We start from the raw sequence: 20,850 nt of genomic DNA, 5'->3' as shown, positions 1-20,850 counted from the left end.
TTGGTAAAAGGGGACCATTAAGATATCCAGGTAGGAAATGTAGGTTCTCCAAAACTAGAATCCATTAATTCTTTGGACTTTCTTCCTAGACTGTGAGGAAATAAATGTCCAAAACCTATTTCAAACTGTGCCTAGAATCCTCTGTTCTGCCCCCACCGGACTGCCTATCCTGCTTTTCAGCTTTCTTTTATATTGTCTTCTTTCATTAGAATGAAAGTTCCTTGAGGACAGGGACTGGCTTTCTATCCTCAGCACTTAGAACAGTACCTGGTGCATATAATAAGCACTTTGAAAAATGCTTCTTGACAGTGAAAAGTAAACTGGACTCCACAGGACTTCCTTGTTGTTGTCCAGTTGTGTCCAACTCTTCCTAATTCCCTTTGGGATTTTCTTGGCAAAGGTATTGGAGGTTTGTCATTTCCTTCTCTAGCTCTTTTGACAGATCAGGAAACCAAGGCAAACGGGATTAAGTGACTTGTCCAGGGTGTGGAAAAATATAAGATTACGGATTTTAGATATTAAAAATATTGGTATATAGTGTATAAGTTTTGATTCTCAAGGAATTTGCCACCTTCCTGCTAAATTCCAGGGACAGAGACCTATGGTCTCTCTGGTAAGAAGCTGACTGGTATCATAAGATGAGATGAACCAGTTTCTGACAAGCCCAACAAAGATAGCTGTAGATATTCTAATTAAGGAATTTCTAATCTTCTACTGAACTCAGAAATGGGTCAGATTTCTAAAGTACCTAGTAAAATAGCTGGATTTCTTCGTTGATTCCAGGTATCCAGATATCCTCTTTGAAGATTTGGCAGTCTGAACATCTGGGACTGACATGCAAATAAATGTGCTACCCTTTATAGAATTGGGGGCTAGATATCAGGCCAGATGCCTGACCCTGTTGACCATCCTGACCAGCTTGCATAAAAGTGAATGCTTTGTAATTTAGAATTAGGCCTTGTTTTCTTAAGCAGAACCTCTCTTACCTGCGGCCTCACTATTCTCTTATTTAACAAATATTTGGATTTGCTGTGAGGGTCTTAGGTCACATTTGAACTCAGGTCTTCCTGACTCTAGGCCTGGCACATTATTAACTTTGCCACCTGCCCTTTACCTCTTACTCTAATAAATCTTAACCACAGGAATCCAGAAAAAGCATTTGTTAGGTTTATCTCTTATTACTCATCCTGGGCCTGGACTTACCTAGTCTACAACAGTGAGGAGGTCAGAAACAGCTATAGTGATGGGCATGATGACTTTGTTTCTCTCCCTGTAATTTACTGCAAGCAAATGACAAGTGACATCCACCTTTCTCACAGGGCACACAAGATTATTATTTAGGAGATCTGGCCCTGTTTTCATTCTCCTGTCTCGTGGTTCTGATTTTAGAGCGATGTAGAGAAACTTCTGGGTTGGAGATTTCCCACTGGAGAAGGCCTGTCAGTTCCCACCCCATTTGTCAGTTTCTTTCACTTGTTCTATTAGCTGCCACTGTTAGATTCTAGGAGTTTGCCAGCCCAGTTACTCTGTTTTTATTATGCTGGCATTCTGACTCCTCAGGATGGTCAGTAACACAAATATTTGGCCTGTCACTTTCTTTAACCCTCCCTGGCAGCCTCCTCCAACACCTACAACTTGGTGTCATTTGGAGCCTAATCTCTGTTCCACTGAGAGGACTTTCCATATGCTACCAGAAAGGCCCTTGCCACAGGGTGCCATGGTGCCATATCTGGCAATCTAATTGACCTTGTATCTTTGCATTGTTTTCTCCCCACTTCAACCACACACAATATGAGCCACAAAACCCTCTCACCTCTAATCCAATTATGCCAAATATTAGGAGTGGGCCTCAATCAGGCTGATAAGTTTTTTAGTTCATTTAATATTAGATTAATTTAACATGATTTGTTTTTTGAGGAACCTACACTGGGTCCTAATGATCACTCCCTTTTTATTTTAAGAGTTTACAAGGGATCTGTTAGGAGTGAACCTGATTCATGGTTTCATACTAGACCAAATGAGGTCCTTCAAGGTAATAAGACAGTTAACAACTAAGCCACCATATAAAGGATAAAAAGTCACTAAAAGATATTCAAAATAAGGACACTTGTTGCAAAAATAGCTCCCCTTGTCTCTATAAGGAAACTCATCTAGTCACAGTAATTCCTATGGCTTTGGAATATCCCCTAAGTCTGGCCTCAGTTCATATGGTGAACCAGATAAATATGGCCAGAGGCTACAAGGAAGCTGCATCAAGATAAGCACAATTTAAGCTTTTATTCCCCTCTCCCTAAGCCAATCAGGCCCCAAAGATAATTTTTTTTTTATTTTTGGTAGAAAAACTAACCTAATCCATATTAGGGGGAGACAGGGGAACCCTGGTAGATAGTGGTCCTATTACACCATCTCTTCTAGATTTTTCCCCCAGTTCCATAAATCTCTGCTACATAAAACAACCCTCTTTATGGAAGAGATTGGGATTAATGCATACTTGGGCTTGTGCCTTATCTCCATCAGCCAATGCTAATAACAGAAGTTGTATCCTTCTGATAAGAGGCAGAGAAAGAGGCTGTTTTTTATGGCTTTAGATCATAACTTGTGGATCAAGCCAAATGATCATGTTGGGGATCAATCAAGCAATAAGTATTTACTAGATATCAGGCACTATACTATATGATGGAGATACAATTAAAAATAAAAGATAGTATCTGTCCTCAAGGAGTTTACATTCAAATGAGGGATGGGAGGGGATACTTTCTTTGGTTTTTGATATGTGGGGGAAAAGTAGATTTTAGTTAATATATGCAAGGAATATCACAATCTTGTCATGCTATTATTAAATTCTGTAACCATCTGATTTTGAATCCATGAAATTAACTCTCTTCAGGAGCACAGGCAGATAAAGTCCAAAATCAGCTCAACTGATGGGAAGATATCATTATCTAAGTCCAAAATGGGGACAGGACAAGAAATCCCTAGTCTGGACTTAATCCAACAAATTCATTATTAGCCATGGGACATGGTGGGCAAGTTAATTTTCTCTCAGATTCTTTTCCTTAGCTGTATAATGCAAGGTTTGGATAAGAAGACCTCAGGGGTCCCAACTCAAACACTATGTTTTGTGAATTCCAAAATGATTTATTTTAAACTATCTCTGGAGAGGGAAGCCTTCATAAAAGTTACAGTCTAAAACACACAAATATCTCCTATTGGACAGTCAATTTTATATGATGTCTGAGGCAATATTAGGGTTGGGAATCATCGAACTGGATCTTTGAGGAAACTAAGGACTGGTCTGCGTATAAATGACTTGTTAATATCACTGGGAAGGATAGAGATTCGAACTCAGGACTTTTGAGTCAGAATGCAACAAGGTACCACGTGACCTTTAAAAACCGGCTCAGACTTCCTTAGAGCTTCTGACTTCAAAACGTTCCCTTCGTGCGCATGCGCAGGACCGCCTATTTGGCTGAAAATTACCAGCGAATCTGCCAGTCTAAGATCCAAGTGGAGCGTTGAAAAGAGGGCTGAGCAGGAGAACGCGCGCGGGAGAGCCAAGAGAAGTTACGAGGTCACGAGGTCAGGACCCGTCCGCTCTCGGGTCTCGCTGAACCAGCCTCAAAAAGGGCGCGCGCCATGGAGCAACGTTTGGCGGCGTTCCGGGCCTCCCGGAAGCGAGCCGAGCTGGAGGGAGAGTCCAGCGGCTCGGGGAGGAGTGGAAAATCATCCGGAGAAGATGTAACAGTGGCCTCTACGCCGTCTAGGGCGCAGGAGGCCCCGAGCGATAGTGCTAAGGTGAGACCGGAAAGCCGAGAAGCGTTTGCCCTGACGTAGACTATTGAAATAAGTACCGCCCTCCACAAGTGACGACAGCATAAGCCCCGCCTCCTCTTGGGAAGGAAGGGAGATTCCGCTCCCGCCTTCTGATTGGCTTAAAAGTTCCCCTCCCCCCCATTCACCTGTCCCCAGCCTAGTGATACCCCCGCGTGAGCTTGGAAGGATCAGTTTTGTCCCATTACTTCTGGTTCTTCTACTGAAGTTCTGACCTGGACTTTCCACCCACGCATGCCTAGTGGTGCTAGACCCTTCCGCCTTCGCCCTCTCTGGTTGTGCCTCAGGCGTTGGAAACTGACACCCACCGGTTTTCTTTGCTGGGAGGGCATCCACCCCGATGCTAAAAAGTAGTGAGAAGTGGGACTTGGGGAGAAAACATTGAAGTTTTTCATCTTCAGGTCCAGTTTAGGATTTAGGATTCGTTTAAAGCGATCTTCTGACGCCTTTTAGGTAACACCCTCCCCCGCCCCCCCAAATGTATGCGTTGCAAATTCCGTTCAATGAAAGATGATTAAAATAGTGTCATTAAGGTAACTAAGTGAGGTGGTGTAGTGGAGAGAACAATGGGTTCAGAGTCAGAAAAACCCGAGTTCACATTTGGCATCAGATCCTTTCCAGCTCTGTGATCTTGGACAAATCACTTATTGTATGTCACTGGATCAAAGGGGGAGTGAAGTGTAAGACTGGAAAAGAAAAGAATCAGGGTGGGGAACCAAGTTATAAAGGATTTTGAGTGCTCAATAGAAGATTTTGTATTTGATCCTGGAGGTGATGGGAAATTTATTGAAGGGATTGGGAGTGACATGATCAGATTTACACTTTAGGAAAATCACTTGTCTTGTTTCCTCATCTGTAAAATGGGGAATAATAACACCTATCTCGCGGGGTTGTAGTGAGGATCAGGTGAAATAATAATTGTATCGCACTTAGCACAGTTCCTGGCATGTAATAAGCCTACATGAATATTAGCTATTATTATTATACTTGATTTGATTCCTATGTAAGATAGATCCATTTCAGAATGTCAAGAGTTGGCATAGACCTTCAATACTGTCATCTTGCTCTTTCATTTTGTAGAAGAGACAATAATCCCCTAGAGATCAAGTAATTTGCTTCTGGTCACACAGGTAAGACGTGGCAGAACAAGGATTCTTACCAAGGTCTTCTGATATTAAGGCTACTACTTCCAAAATAAGCTGCTTTAGAGAAAGTCTTCAGATACTGTATACCAGAATGTATCAATGAAGAAGAGCATCCAGTGAATGCTGTGTGCTTACATTACTCTGAAGCCAAAATTACAGTGTGTGACTTCAAGGGAAGAAAACTCAATGTTTTCAATTAGTATGTCAGCATTTTAAATAACAATACATTTTATTTAGAACTATTAAAATTGACAAAGTAGTTTTCTTCACAACCACCCTGTTTCACCTAATATAAGGAAAATATAACCATGTTTTTTTCATATCCCAAAATGAAGTTGGTGAAAGTAAATGTTACTACCAGTGTTGTAGATGGACTGAATCAAAACACTCTTTAAGTCAGTAAGCATTTACTAAGCGCCTACTATGTACCAGGCGTTATGCTTAGCACTGGGGTTACAAAAAGGGGCAAAACAGAGTCTCTGCCCCCTAGGACCTTGTAATCTAATGAGGGATACAACATACAAATAAGTATGCTATATGCAGGACAAATAGTAGATAATGCACCTAGACAACATAAATAATGGAGGTATTAGAATTAATAGGGGTTGAGAAAAGCATCCTATAGAAGGTAGGGTTTTAGTTGAGACTTAAAAAGAAACCAAAAAAATGTTCCAGACCTGGGGGACAGCCAGAGAAAATGCCTAAAGCTGAGAGATATGAAATATTTTCTTTGAGGAGCAGCTAGGAGACCTCTGGCCCTGGATCAAAGGATGAGTGAGATGTGAGACTGGGAAGGAGGAGGTATGGGGAATCAGGGTGGCAAACTAGGTTATAAAGGGTTTTGAGTGTTCAACAGAAGATTTTGTATTTGATCCTGGAGGTGATAAGGAGTTTATTGAAGGGGTTGAGAGGTGACACTTTAGGAAAATCATTTTGGTAGCCAAATTGATGGATTGGAGTGAGGAAGAAACTTGAGGTAGGTTTGCTCATCAGCTGGCTATTCATGAGTCCAGGCATGAAGTACTAAGGGCCTGAACTAGGGTGGCAGCAGTGCCAGAGGAAAGGCACAAGAAGAGAGGTTGCAAAGCTTTCATGGACAAGGCCTTCCTAACAGATTGGATGGTGGGAGGGGACAGAAAAGTGAGAAATAATGGCTAATGGAGGTTACACCTAGGTTGTGAGCCTGAGGGCCTGGGAGAAAGGTCTTGCCTTCTACAGTAATGGGAGGTAGGAGATGGAGGATGGTTTAGAGGGAAAAAGAGAATGAGTTCAGTTTTGGACATGTTGAGTTTAAAATGTCTACTGGCATTTGGAGATACAAGACAGGGAATCAGCTGAGAGTTTGAGACAGAATACAGAGATCTGAGAATCATCCATATAGAGCTGATAATTAAATGAGGTGATGAGATCACCAAATGAGAGAGGGAGAATTAGGACCTGGACAGAGGCCTGAGGGGCACCTTTGGTTAGAGGGCATGAACTGTATGAGAATCCAGCCAAGGAGACTGAGAAGAAGCATAATCAATAGCAAGCCTTATTGCTGGAAAATGTGGATGTATGATATTTATATATACCAAAGAACTTAAGATTTGAGGGCTGGCTGCCTCTCTCACTTATGTTTTAAGTAAGACTTAAAATTTGCTTTTTTAAAAGCATTAAGGAACAAATACACATTTTCCTTTGTCTTTAACAATATTTTTCATCATATTAGACACAATTTAGTATTGTAAAACATCTTATTGTAGGGAAAGTTGTTTTTTTTTTTGTCAAGGAGAACTTGTGGGTGCATTATTCACTTTTTGGGTGCCTGTGATGCATCAGAGTACTGCTTGTTCTATGTGAAATACAAAAAGTGGCAAAAAAGGTTCATTAGGGAACAGTCAAACAATCCATTTTCCTCTCGTGTATTTTTTTTCTAATTTTCTTTCGTGAAGTTTATTGTCGATTAGGGCTCTTTTGGAGCAAGCAGTTGCTTACAATTTCCTGAGCAATTTTGTTCTTGATCTTGCACAATTGAAAACCAAACTTTTAATAGTACAATTGGTTCCTTGGCTGTGTGTTGCCAAAGGATTATGAGATCATTGAATCAGGCAGATGTACAAACCTATTTCTGAAAAGCTTCCATTATTAAAAACCCAAATACTGATAATGTGACACAAGGAATAGTAGAAAATACTGGCCATCAAGTTGATCATTATTAGTATTGTATTTTCATCTTATTTCATTTTCAGTGACTTATCATTTGCTCTGGCATGAAAATTCCCATTTAAATCTTTTTTTTCCTTCTAATTTGCAATCCATCTCTATTTTGCAGTTTCCACCAAACACTGTAGCTTGTCATAGATTTCCTGAACCTTCCTTTTTGTAATTACTTCTTTTCAGTTAGCTATTGATATGAAGCATTCTACATTACTTTTTTTAGTGCTTTCTAGATTATGTGAAGCAAATTAGACCTAACAAAAGCAAAGTATTATTTCTCCCAGTGACAAGGCTGTCTGGGTAGGTAAAAAACAAAACAAAACAAAACATGTAGCTTTATTCTTTGCACCTATAGAAAGCAGAGAATAGAAAAATATCATAAATAACCTTGGAGAGGAAAATTATTATATGTTCCATTGAGACAGAACATCATATATCCTTTAACTAAAATTGCATAAAAAGTGACAGTTTTTTTAAAAAAATTCCTCTTCCTCTGTTTGGAATTATACTTATGGATCATCAATATTTTTAATAAACATTTATTGCCTAACATCTATGTATTAGGGCTCTATGACATGCTCCCTACCTTTGAGAGATTTATAATATACTTGTAGAGAACAAACAATATAAAAAAAGGTAAATAACATTACAAAGTAGTATATAAATAACAGAACAGGACCTTTATTAACATGTACAGGAACTCATTCAGCTTCCTCCTCTTCTGGGGACTAATTGGCTCTCAAAGGTCCTCTCCTCTAACTTTTCTTTTTTCGTCTACAGCATGTTCTTTATTCTATAGCCTACCATCTCAGGATACAGGGTATCTCCTTTATCCCGAAGCTGGCAAATCCTTACTATCTGCTTCTTTAATCCCTGTTTCAGTTTATACTGAGGCAAAACCCTCTTTTACCCATTTACATTCCTCATATTCTAATCCTGATCCAGTTTAGTCCTTTCCCCTCTCCAGTCTTTTTTCTCCTCTTTCCTATTTTACTGTTCTTTTAGAAACTCCACTCCCCCAAGCCCCCTACCCTAATCTTTAGCAATTTCATTTTATCTTATTTATCTTCATTATCTCTTTCCATATTCTTGAACTTAATGGAAACTTGTCTTGAATATACTTTATGTTTGAATGTGAGGTAAGATGAATCACCTCATCTTCAATAAAAAGTGCACCTGCTTTCATGCCCCTTAAATGTTGGTCCAAGAGAAAGATTCCTTGTTCCCAACTGCCACTTTTGGATTATTGGCTTGCTGCCATCTTCAGTCTCTGCTTACTCTGTTTATTCCATCCATCCATATATCACCCGATCCAAATTTTTGTTACAGTATCCACTAAGCAATCTGTTGTTCTCTTTCCTTTCCCAAGAAATTCTATCCTGGGATCACACCTTTCATTTCTACCTTAATCCCTGCTAGAATACCCAGTAACTTCACTATATACTTTAATGGCCCATTAAACTCCCCGACTTCATATTTCATTAACTTTCCCAACTACTATAACTTACATCTTCATCTCAACCACCCACCAGAGTGGCTGTCATTACCGTGAAACTATGCCACCCTCAGTATCTTGAAGTCATATATTCCCCTCTCTGATCATAATGTTCTGTTCTTTCATTTCTAAACCTGTTCTTCATTCTTATTGTGACTTCTGCACGCCTTCTTGGTCTCTCAGCTCATCATCCCTCTGGCCTCATTCCCTTCATAGTCAGCTGTGATTAACCATGTCATTTTTCTCCACTTCTGAATCCTTGTTCTTCCATTGTTCATAGCCTGCTAAACTAGTCCTCAACTCAGAATCTCCCCTACCTTCTCCACTCCTTTTCCCACATTACCAAATATTGTAAGAATCATACAGTTATGCTGATTAGGTCTACTACAAGCTCATGTTACTGATTTCAACTGAAGCCTAACTGTTGTATAACGATATCTTTATCTTGCCCCGATTGACTTTTTTAAAGACTTTATTTTGGGCCTTTTCCTACCACAGACACTTCCTCCAAAACTCTCCTCATCCCCAGAGAACATTCCATTATTATGAGGAAAGACTGATGTGATGATCATATTTGACAATCTATACAGCATTCTGGACCCATACTTCATCCTTCCTCTACTGAGTGTGTTTCATTTTCCATCCTTTGAAATTTGGCTATTGCATTTAATCTGATTTCTTTTATCTTTTTGTAATTTTTATTTATATTACTGTAGCTTTCATGTATGTTCTGCCTCTGCTTTCTTTCTTCTCTCAGCATCATTTTGTAGAGGTCTAATTTCTTTGCTGGTTCTCCTCATTTCTCCAAATTCCTTATTTCTTATGGCACGTTAGATGTACTACAATTTGTTCTTCTCTTTCCTAGCTTTTTCTAGGATTTTGCTGCTACAAAAAATTCTTCTGTGAATGAGACCTTTCTTTCAGTCTTTTGCCTCTTTTGGTTGTATGCCTTGTAAATAGGATCACTGGGTTAAAAGATATGCACAGTTTAATGACTCTTCTTGCATTATTTCAAACTTTTATGACCAATTGGACCAATTCATAGTTCTACCAAAGTATATGTGGACTTGACTTCCTATAGCCACCCTCTAGCATTTATTATTCATCATCTTTGCCAATTTGTTTTTATCATCTTTGCTAATTGGACATATATGTGAGGTGAAATCTCAGGGTGGTTTTAAATTTTCATTATTATTTGAATTTCTTCTTTGATCGCTTTGAAGCTTTATTCTCCACTTTTTCTTTATATTAGATATTCCAAACCTTTGCCTATCTACTTAAATCTTTAAAAATCACTTTCCTTAGCAAATAAAATAATATGCTGGTAGGGAAAAATAGAAACAATTCTTTACCATCTTCTCCGGCTGTTTGAAACCTTAACTCTTACTCCTCCCCCAATCTTAACCTTTCCCAGGATCTATTGGTTTCATGCCCAAGAAGCAGCCATACTTTTAAAAAAAAAACAACAACAAAAAAAACCTTTCATTAGACTCTGTCATTATCTCAAGGCATCTTGACTCCCATCACCATTAATCTCTTAATTGCCAAATCTAGTGGCTTTTCTTCAATCCTCTTCAATCTCTTCTATATTTGATACCTTTGATCACTCCTCCTGGATTCCTTCTCCTCTGTAGGTATTTTCATGACACCGTCTTTCAGTTTTTCTCTTCTCTGACTAATTTGTTCCTATTTCCTTTGCCAATTCACCATCATTATTCTGCCCCCTACCGTGGATGTGCCCTAAGTCTCTGCCCTAGACTCCCTGTTCTCTCCATACAGTCTCTCTGATTCATTAGCTCATAAGAGTTTAATTATCATCTCTATACAGTTGGCTCTCAGATCTGTATTTCCAAACCAGCAGGTTTATTTGTCCATCTCTGTGGTCTCTATGTCTTTGGGCCGCCAAGGAGGCAAAGAGCCCTTCCTTGGGTTCAGACCCTGCTTAATCTTAGGGGAAAGGAAGAAATGCCAGAGAGGGGAATCTGCTGGTCTTCAGGCTGCTGAACAAGGCCAAGAACCAGGGCCTCTTCTAACTCCTACCTAGGCTGGCCCATCTGTTGTTATTCAGTCATTTTCACTTGGGTCCAACTCCTTGTGACCCTATTGGGGTTTTCTTGGCAAAGATACTGGAGGAGTTTGCCATTTCCTTCTCCAGCTCATTTTGCACATGAGAAAACTGAGCCCAGCAGGAGGAAGTGGCTTGCTCAGAGTCATACAATTGATATGTGTCTGAGGCCAGATTTGAACTCACAACAGTGAGTCTTTCTGATTCCATGCCTGGTACTCTATTCCCAGCACCTTGCTGGCCCAAGCTCAAGTCCTGCATCACCAAATGCCTACTGAACATTTCAAACTGGATATTCTATTTGTCTAAAACAGAACTCATTTCTCTTTCCCCTAAAGTTCCAGATTTCTATCAAAGATCCTACTGTCCAGTCTCTGAGATCTGTAACCTCATTATCCTTGACTCCTCAGTCTCCCTCACTCCACATGTGCAGTCAGTTGAATTTACTCAGTTCAGGTTCTTATCACCTCTTACCTAGATTATTACAGTAGCCTCCTAATTGATCAAGATTCATCACATTTCAGTCCATCTTCCATACTGCTGCGGAAATGATTTTCCTTAAGGGCAAATCTCACGGGTCACTCCCTCATTCTGTCAAAGTCAGTAGCTCCCTATTTCCTCTAGGATAAAATATAATTTCCTCTGGTTAGTTTTTAAAGACCTTAACAAAAGGCCCCACCTTTACCTTTGTAGCCTCATTGTAGCTTATTTTCCCTCATCCACACTCCTCCTCTGCAACTCAGCCAAACTGACCCTTTCTCTGTCCCAACTGGTACATTATCTCCCGCAAAGGCATTGTCGTCCATCCCTGGAGAGCACGCTCTTCATCATAGGACCCTTCTCTTTCTTCTTGATGTCATCTCCTACATGTAACCTTTCCTGACCCATTCCACTGCTGCTCTTTTCCCTAACTACCTTGTATTTGACTATTCTGTATTTATTTGCATTTATTCTCTGTATACTTACATTTACCTATGTACTTGTCTTCCCCATTAGAATGTAAATTTCTTGTATCTGTATATTTCACCTTTGTATTTATATCCTTACTACCTAGTATAGTACCTGGCCCATAATAGATAATAAAATACTTATTGGTTGATTTTCTTTACTAATGCTTGTTCATTCTACAAAATAGTTTATCTTTTATTACTTTCCTTATTTGAAGACTCCAAAATATGTCCCTTTGATTTTAGTCTTGCTGATTCTTAGGAATTTCTTTTTCAGATAAATCCTACTTCATTTCATTCTGTCAGTTGGACAAAATTTTTCACTAAATCAAGCATAATGTACAGTGGTAGTAAGTTTTTTAGACACTAACAACTAGTTGGCTCACCATAGTTTTCTTTCCTAGAATCACTTCTTTGAGTCGTGTTTTTAAATATGAATTTTTTTCCTTTCTGTTCTCTCTCATTCACAAGTAAAGCAACAGTATAACCTTAATCTCAGTGAAAGAGCAATCTCATTTTCAGATTCCCCACAGATAATCTCCAAATACTTTTCATACTTAATGTTTCTCTAGAGGAGTTTCATATTTTGAACATATTTTATTATGATAGATTTAGAGCCAGAAAGGGCCTTAGAGGACTATGACAATCTTTGGTGTCCTCTCATGGATGGTTCCATTCTTTTTTTTTTTTTTTTTTTTTTAAATTTTTTTAAACCCTTAACTTCTGTGTATTGACTTGTAGGTGGAAGAGTGGTAAGGGTAGGCAATGGGGGTCAAGTGACTTGCCCAGGGTCACACAGCTGGGAAGTGTCTGAGGCCGGATTTGAACCTAGAACCTCCCATCTCTAGGCCTGGCTCTCAATCCACTGAGCTACCCAGCTGCCCCCGGTTCCATTCTTTTAATCTGGAAACTAAAATTCCATCTTGATTTTGGGATAATAATGCTGGTAGCTTTGCATATTGTGCATTGAGTTTAGACATGGAGATTTGTTAAGCAAAAATAACAGTCTCCTGACTGACTGGACTTTTGGTTCTTTCCCAATTATAGGAACTGCAAATGGCAAGTGACAAGATATCTGTATCAGTTCAGTTGGTAGTCTGACAGATATGATGGAGCTCAAGTGAGAGCTCCAAACCTTATCCAACACACTTATTTTACAACCAACAGAGGTCATATGCTACCTAACTAAAGGAGCAAAGCTTTGAAATTTAGCTTACCATTTACATGTCAAAAACTATTTGGATGATGAGTGTATGACATATTGAGAATTTATGTAATGTGTTCCACCATTTACAGAGTGCAAAACATTTAGAAAAAACAGCATGATGTTTACCAAAGAGCCACAAATGGCAAAACAGTTGGCTACATATTGAGAGTTTCACTGCATGAATGAACATGTTACGATATCCCAGCCTGCCCTACCGCACAGCATAGTAGCCGAGGCCGTGCAAGAACAAGCCAACCAGTACTTCTACTCTCTCCCCCAATCCCCTTTCAACCAAAACACATTTAATTACTTCCTAATATTACACAATTTCTATCAAAATTAGAATCATTCAGTAACAGTGGATGAGAAATTCCATTTCCATTTTGAATTTAGCATAAAAATAGCAAAAAGGAAATTTAATTCCATTTGGCAAAATGAGTGTGTATTACCTCTTTCTATATACACGTTTTCCTCATAGAATGTAAGCTCCTTGAGGCCAGGAACTATCTTATTTAGTATTTGACTTGGTATTTCCAACATCTAGCACATGGACTTAAATGGATCTCCGATCTCATTGATGTGGATATTTCCTCCAGTGAAGTATGCTGCTGTCATATCTGCCCATTTTCTTGTCTGTGTCCTGGAATAAGTGTGCCACAGTGTGATGGGAACCTTTCTTTCATCACTGGGACACACTTTCTATTGATTGTCCTTTGTTCCTGCTTCATGACTTGATGATGGGCTTTAAATTACATTCAGATCCATATCCCCTCTTTCATACTCTACTCTCCCCTCCAACAAAAGAAAATGAAACTGTTTCAACCATCTTTTCAAACTTGTCAGTTTCTGTTAAGGACAGTTCCATCTTCCCTTTTGACTGGGTTATATATAATCTCAGAGTGATTTTGACCTCCATTCACTGCCACATAATAATAATAATAATAATAATAATGATAATGATAATAATAATAATGATAATAATAATGATTCTTTCATTTTCTTCACGTCTATTCATTTCCCAGCCCCTTGTAGTCTGACTTGCAACCCTGTTATTTGAGTGAAACTTTTCTCTCCTATCTCAACTCCTAGGTCCAATGGCCTTTTCTTAGTCATCCTCCTCGACCTCACTGCAGCTATAGATGCTGTTGAGCACCCCTTGAATATATTTTCCTCTTTTTATTTCCATGACACTGCTATCTCCCAGTTCTCTTTCTTGTTAGTGCTCCTCAGCCCACTTTAGTGGACCACCATCTATCCTTTTCCCATCCTACCTTGGAGTGATTGTCCTTCAGGGCTCAGTCTTGGGCCCTCTTTTTTATACTTTGTCCCTAGGTTATCTCATTTGCAGCCAGAGGTTCAGGCATTATCTCTATGAAGATGATTCTCACATATATGTATAGAGTCTCAGTCACTCTGTATCGTCAGTCCCAGATAGGCATCTATTAGTTAGACATCTCCTCCTGGATAACTTATACCCTTCTTAAGCTAAGCATTTCCAAAATGGATTCTTCCCAGAACTCTAAATCTGAATGTCCTCTAAACCTTCCTTATTTTCATTAAAGGTACAATCATTCTCTCCAGAACCTAGGTTCAGAAATCTTAGGGTTATGATCTTAGATTTTTCTCTGACGCTGCCTTCCCGCCACACACCCCCAATATCCATTTAGATGCCATCTTATCAGTTCCACATACACATCCCCTTGACCATCCAGAACCTCTCTATTCACATAGCCACCACTTTGTTCTTTCTCTCATTATCTTTCTCAGATTAGTATAATAGCCTTCAAATATTTCTCAGGTCTTCTAATCTCTTCCTTCTCCAATACATTCTCCACATAGCTACCAAAATAAATCTTCCTCAGCTACAGACCTGACCATGTATACTCTCTTGTTTATCCATCTTCACTGGCTCCTTCTTACATCTTCTGTGATAGACAAACTCTTCAGCTTGATTTTTAAAACTCTACACACTGGGACTACAACTTCCCTTTCTTTTGTCTCGTAATGTGAATTTTTAGAACTCTAGGTTCTAGCCAGCCTGCCACCAGATTTCCTAAATTCAGCATACCATTTTCTGTGGATATGCACTCAAAGAAGTCAGTCTTTAGCCTCCCCAAATCCCTATCTTTCAGGGAGTGATAGGAGTGCCTTCTCTTATTCCCTTCCTTGCCCTCAGCCTTCCCTCTCCCCATTGTCAGAGCTCTCTTTATTTTACCTTGTAAATCCTTGGTTGAGTATAGTATTTGTATGAGATAGCATGGCCTAGTTCTAAAGATATAGCTTTGGAGTTAGGAAGATATAGGTTCAGGTTCTGCCTCTAACACTAACTTATTTGTGTGACCACACAAATCGCCTAACCTTTCAGTAAGCCCAGTAACTCGCTAGGGCTAGAAGTTATACACAAGTTGCCTATCTGCATCAGTGATTTCTTTGTACTTTGAACTCACAGGAATAGACCAAACTAATACCCCAAATCCTTTTTTGTGTACATGTCATAAACCCTCCAAGAAAATGTCTTTGTATTCCTACTTCCTAGCTCAGTGCTTATTGTTTGTTGAATTAAATTGGAAAGTGAAGTTTTTGGGGGAAATTGAAGCTGGATTAGGAGTGGCATCTTAAAACTCTGAGAATGATTGATTTCTTAGAAAGAAAGAATGTGGGGAGAAAAAAAAAACAGCTCTTCGCTACCACAAAGAGTAGTTATAAATTTGGGTTGTTATGGGATCATTTTTAACATGTGCAAGGAAGATATAGGCTTCTTTTCTTTTTATGCTTCTCCTGTGGTTCCCATCCTAAAGCTTTATCTTCAGAAAAGTTAATAAGATCAGCAAATACTTATTTAACAACTAAAAACGGTGTACTTGGTAGAGTGTTTGCTGTCAATAAATTGCTTTATATTCCATATAGTCCTCAGTGAGCTTGTGAATTCAGTGCGCACATACTGATAGTGATGAATTATCCATCATTGAGGATTTTGTTTGTCTTGTTTCTAGAAAAGCCAGGAAGCCAGTGTCACTGGATCAAAGAGTCCATGTTGGGGAGTAAGGTATACGAAGAAAACTGGAAAATCAGGATGGGATTAGGTTATGGAGAACTTTGAATGCCAAACAGAACATTTTCATTTGATCCTGGAGGCAAGAGGAAGTCCCTCTGGCTTATTGAGTTAGGGGGGTGGGGCGGTGACATAATCCCACACCAGAGTGGTGGAAGTGTTAGAGAAAAGAAGGGAGCAGATTGGAGTATTGGAGAGATGTTACAAACATGTAATCAATAGGCCATGGCAACAGTGGCTATGGTAGTGTGGAGATGCTACAGTAATAGGGTGGGGAAGAAAGGAAGAGTTAGGGGTGGGGGGGAAATAATGAGTTCTGTTTTGGACACGTTGAGTTTAAGATGTCTACTGGACATTTAGTATGAGATGTCTGAAAGGCAGTTGGAGATGGGAGAGCAGAAGTCAACAGAGAGTCTGGAGCAAGAAACAGATTTGAGAATTATTAGTATGGAGATAGTAATTAAATCCATGGGAGCTGATGAAATCACCAAGTGGAGTAATAAAGAGGGAGAAGAGAAGAAGGCCTAGAACAGAATCCTGAAGGACATCTGTATTTGGAGAGCATGATCTGTAGGAGCATCCAGCAAATGAGACAGAGAGGAGTGGTCAGGTAGATAGAAGAACCAGGAGAGAGTGATGTCCTGAAAACCTAAGAGAGAAGAGAGTGTCAAGGAGGAGTGATCAACAGTACCCAGGATTGCAGAGAGGCCCAGGAGAGTGAGGATTGAGAAAAGGAAACTAAGAGATCATCAGCAATTTTAGACAGAACAGTTATGGTGAAATGATAAGGTCAGAAACCAGGAGTTAAGAAATAAGTAGTGAGAAGAACACTAAGAGCCAAGCACCTATTACAGATGACCTTTTTGAAGAGTGTAGCTACAAAGGGCAGAAGAGATCTAGGAAGATAGCATGGATGGAAGGTTAAAGTGGAAGGGATTGAAGGTCACAGTGCAGAAGATGAATAGGGTTTTGTGAGTGAAGTCTGAGGAAGAGGTGAAAAGTCCATAGATTAGCCGGTTAGATAAGACCTATAGAGATAGTACATTTGTGCCTCACGGCAAGAACAAGGGTATGATCCATCTTTCTTCATTGAGGTGGGGTGGAAGAGTAGCTTATGGTAGGTGAGTAGGTTGAGGAACTGAGTGGTTAAGGGATTTGAAGAAGAACAGTACATTCATTGAAGTCTCCTAGTATGAGGTTGTGAGGGAGACAGAAAAACTGAGCCAGTATCAAACTCATGAAGGAGGGGAGGAATGATCTGTAGGTCTGTAGATTAGAGTTAATTGGGTGGTAGATATGAATAGTAGGCACTATATCATTGGTAGCTATTGTGATGATAATGAAAACAAGGTTTTTATTGGGACCCAAACCACTAAACATTGATTAGTTTTGATTCAGTAAAAAAAGATTAAGAACTTATGAGCATGAGTAGTAAACATGAACTCTTTGAAGTTGATTTTTTAGAGGTTAGGTTGAGTACTAGAAACTGATGAGCCAGCAATCTTTGGAGAGCAATGATAACTGCCTTTTTAGTTTGTTTTTTTTATCTGCTCCATTACCCTTGATTCTTATCTCTGTTTGATTATTTCCTAGGAAACATTTCAGACTCAAAGAAGCCCACTAGAGAAACCAACAGCTATTTCTGCATCTCGATGGGACCAATCCTTCCTCACTAATGTTACGTTCTTGAAGGTGATTCTTTGGCTGGTCTTACTGGGACTATTTGTGGAACTGGAGTTTGGTCTGGTTTATTTTGTTCTGTCCCTGTTTTATTGGATGTATGTTGGCACCCGTGGCCCTGGAGAAAAGAAGAAGGGAGAAAAGAGTGCTTACTCTGTGTTCAACCCTGGCTGTGAACCCATCCAGGGAACCCTGACTGCAGAACAGTTTGAGAGAGAATTACAATTCCAGCCCCTGGCTGATAGATAGTCCTCATTCTCCTCAGTTTTCTGCCCCTTGGATGCTCTTGGACTTATACTACCTAGCTGCTGGGCCCTGGACTGGAATTAATATGCAGATCCTCTAGAGACAGTCAGTTGTCCATGAGAGTTGGCTTTTTGTTCTCTTCTCGGAACTCTTTTCTCCTATTTATCCACCCACCCTCCCTTTTCCATGCCTGCTGTTGTAGCACCAATGTCTGTTTGCATTTCCATCTTTTTTCTGAGAGTCACTAAAATCCAGTGTTTCAAATGGTCTGGTGTCATTTCCAAAAATTACATATTCAATAAAGAAGACTTCATTCTAATACTGACACGGGCCAGTTTTAACAGAAGAGAATGGGGGTTATGTTGTCTATTGAAAGCATTTAACTAATTCAAAGTAATAGTTCATTAATTCATATGAAGTACCATATATTAAAAGTTTTATCAGTCTGACAAAAAATTCACAATTTCAGCACTCCAAGAATTATGGTCATCTTTTAAAATTTCATCGTCAAAGAGGAGGTGAAAGTTACTTCTTGCTGTTATGATTAAAAATGATGAGGGGGGGCAGCTGGGTAGCTCAGTGGAGTGAGAGCCAGGCCTAGAGACCGGAGGTCCTAGGTTCAAACCCAGCCTCAGCCACTTCCCAGCTGTGTGACCCTGGGCAAGTCACTTGACCCCCATTGCCCACCCTTACCAATCTTCCACCTATGAGACAATACACCGAAGTACAAGGGTTTTAAAAAAAAAAGATGAGGGCCGAGATCAAAAGGAAGAATAGTATTTTAATAAAAGCCATGCTGATAAAGATAAACTGACCACACGTCTGTAGAAACCTATTCCAACCTCACCTCAGCCATTTACCTTCCTCTCTCCGCAAGCTCAGGTAGCTCAAGAGGAAGTTCAAAGTCACTTCCCCCTATTTAAAACAGTCCCTCACCTTCAATACGTCATCCAAAATAGGAAACCCATTGGACCATGGGAAATGTAGTTTTAAGGACCCCCACAGGTCCACAGAAGTTTGTCAAACACTATATTGAGGTTCAATCCTTCCAAATAGAACCCCAGGTGATTTTAACTAACACATTGCTTTCTGTCTTTTGCTATTCTATTACTAATGGTATGTCATAGAATGCTTTTTTTCCTTAAGGCAAACAAGAGTTAAGTGACTTGCCCAGGGTCACACACCTAGTAAGTGTCTGAGATCAGACTTGAACTCAGGTCTTCCGGAGCCAAACCCTGGAGCTCTGTTCATTGCACCACCAGTAGCTGCTCTACTGTCACAGAACATTACAGATGGACAGGGCCTAAAGAATTGTCTAGACCTGTGGTCCTCAAATTATTTGACCTCAGGATCCCTTTTACTATCCTAAAAATGATTGAGGACCCACTAAAAAACTTTTGCTTATATGAATTATATCTATCAATACTTACTGTATTGGAAATTAAATTGCCTTACTATAATTCTGAAAATGGCTTTGATCTTATGAACTCCCCGAAACAATCAGATGTCAAACTTTCAGAACTACAGGTCTAGTCAAACCCCTTTTTTTTAAATAAGGAAACTAAGGCCAAGAGAGGGAAGTGATTTTTTTTTTCAGGGTCATCTAGCTAGTTAATAACAGATTGGAAATTAGATTGGATTTTAAGATCAGTGTGCTTTCTGCTATATGGCACACTGTATTTACATCATGGCCAAGTCACTTTTCCTTTTCATACATTGTAAAGAGAAGGAAATAGGTGGTCTCTTTAGCAGTTACCCAACTCCCAAGCACAGGCATCAGCCACCTGGAACCATCTCTCCCATCTTTCTACCCTTCCCCTATTACTTGGGGAAAGGAGGAAGGGAAGAGAGAGAAGTCCTAGTGGCATGTGATAGGGAAGAATGGAATCATGTCAATACTGGTAAATTTTATAAAGGGTTATTAAATTGTAGAGCATATGCAGAGGGTAACCCTGGAAGCAGCATTCCAGATTCACTGGCCATATGGCCTAAGGAACTGTGATCCAGGTTCCTGGGCTAGTCCTGATTTGCTGTTTGTTATCTTTGGAACAAACAGTCACTTATCTCTTTGCCTTCATAATACTAGTAATATTTTCTTTTTTTTTAAACCTTTACCTTATGTCTTAGAATCACTACTAAGTATTGGTTCCAAGGCAGAAGAGAGGTAATGGCCACGCAACTGAGGTTAAATAACTTGCTCAAAGTCACATAGCTAGGAAAGCCAGAATTGAACTCAGGATCTCTCATTTCCAGGCTTGTCTCTCTACTCCTAATATTTTCTTTCGTGATGGAGACAACAATGTCGTCTTTCATAGTGCTTCCTCTTTTACAGTGTTAGTTTAAATAACATGACAGTATAGTCTTGATATATGGAATTCCTACTAAGTAAAAAGTTCAAAATAATTCCTTTTTTGAGGACATATTCCAAGTAAGAGGAATCTGTCTTCTTATCAGTTGTCTCCAAATTATCTTACAAATTATTGTCTTACAAATTTTTAATTTGTAAAAATGAGGTATTGGATTATATCTGCTTTCCAGCTCTAAATCATAAGATCTTAGAACAAAATTAGAAATTTTTCCAAACCAAGGACTCAAGAAATTAAATATGTCTTCAGTTTCTAGAACCAATAACTAATTCATACTTCAAGGATGCCGGATTTTAGTTGTGAAAATCACAATTTTTCTATGCTTTAGTACTTGATTTGAGAAGCTAGGGACAAAAAAAAGTCTTCTCATGACCAACTCTAAAATGACAAGTCTGCAGGCTTTGCTAGGTGATACCCATTCAGTTCATCACTAGGCTTTACACATGAAACTCTTAGATTATGGTAGATACAGTACACCCTGTGGTCAGCTGGGGATAGCCTTTAAGGACTCATGACCACTTTCATGACAAGATGAGCCATTGGAATAGGACTTAGTGGAAGCAATTGAGTCATACAGGATGTAAAAGGGTTTTATTTTAAATGTTATTATGTAACAT

At 39.4% G+C, this 20,850-nt stretch overlaps 1 protein-coding gene across 1 annotated transcript; it reads left to right on the top strand.

Annotated features, from left to right (window-relative positions):
- The first annotated feature begins 3,520 nt into the window (after positions 1–3,520).
- SAYSD1 (SAYSVFN motif domain containing 1) lies at positions 3,521–18,174 on the top strand. Its single transcript, XM_044673946.1, has 2 exons — positions 3,521–3,795; positions 17,535–18,174. The coding sequence occupies exons 1-2, from the start codon at positions 3,637–3,639 to the stop codon at positions 17,868–17,870; spliced, it is 495 nt and encodes a 164-aa protein (XP_044529881.1). The 5' UTR covers positions 3,521–3,636; the 3' UTR covers positions 17,871–18,174.
- The last annotated feature ends 2,676 nt before the right edge of the window (positions 18,175–20,850 follow it).

The sequence above is a fragment of the Gracilinanus agilis genome, chromosome 4 (assembly GCF_016433145.1).
Source record: "Gracilinanus agilis isolate LMUSP501 chromosome 4, AgileGrace, whole genome shotgun sequence".
Classification (NCBI taxonomy): Eukaryota; Metazoa; Chordata; class Mammalia; order Didelphimorphia; family Didelphidae; genus Gracilinanus; species Gracilinanus agilis.
The sequence above is the reverse complement of the archived record's forward strand: the minus strand, read 5'-3'. Positions and strand labels throughout refer to the sequence as shown.

Excerpts from the sequence above, each read along its gene's own strand:
- SAYSD1 (XM_044673946.1), top strand. The coding sequence starts at position 3,637 with ATGGAGCAACGTTTGGCGGCGTTCCGGGCCTCCCGGAAGCGAGCCGAG. Across the intron at positions 3,796-17,534 it reads CCCCGAGCGATAGTGCTAAG|GAAACATTTCAGACTCAAAG; the intron begins GTGAGACCGGAA and ends ATTATTTCCTAG.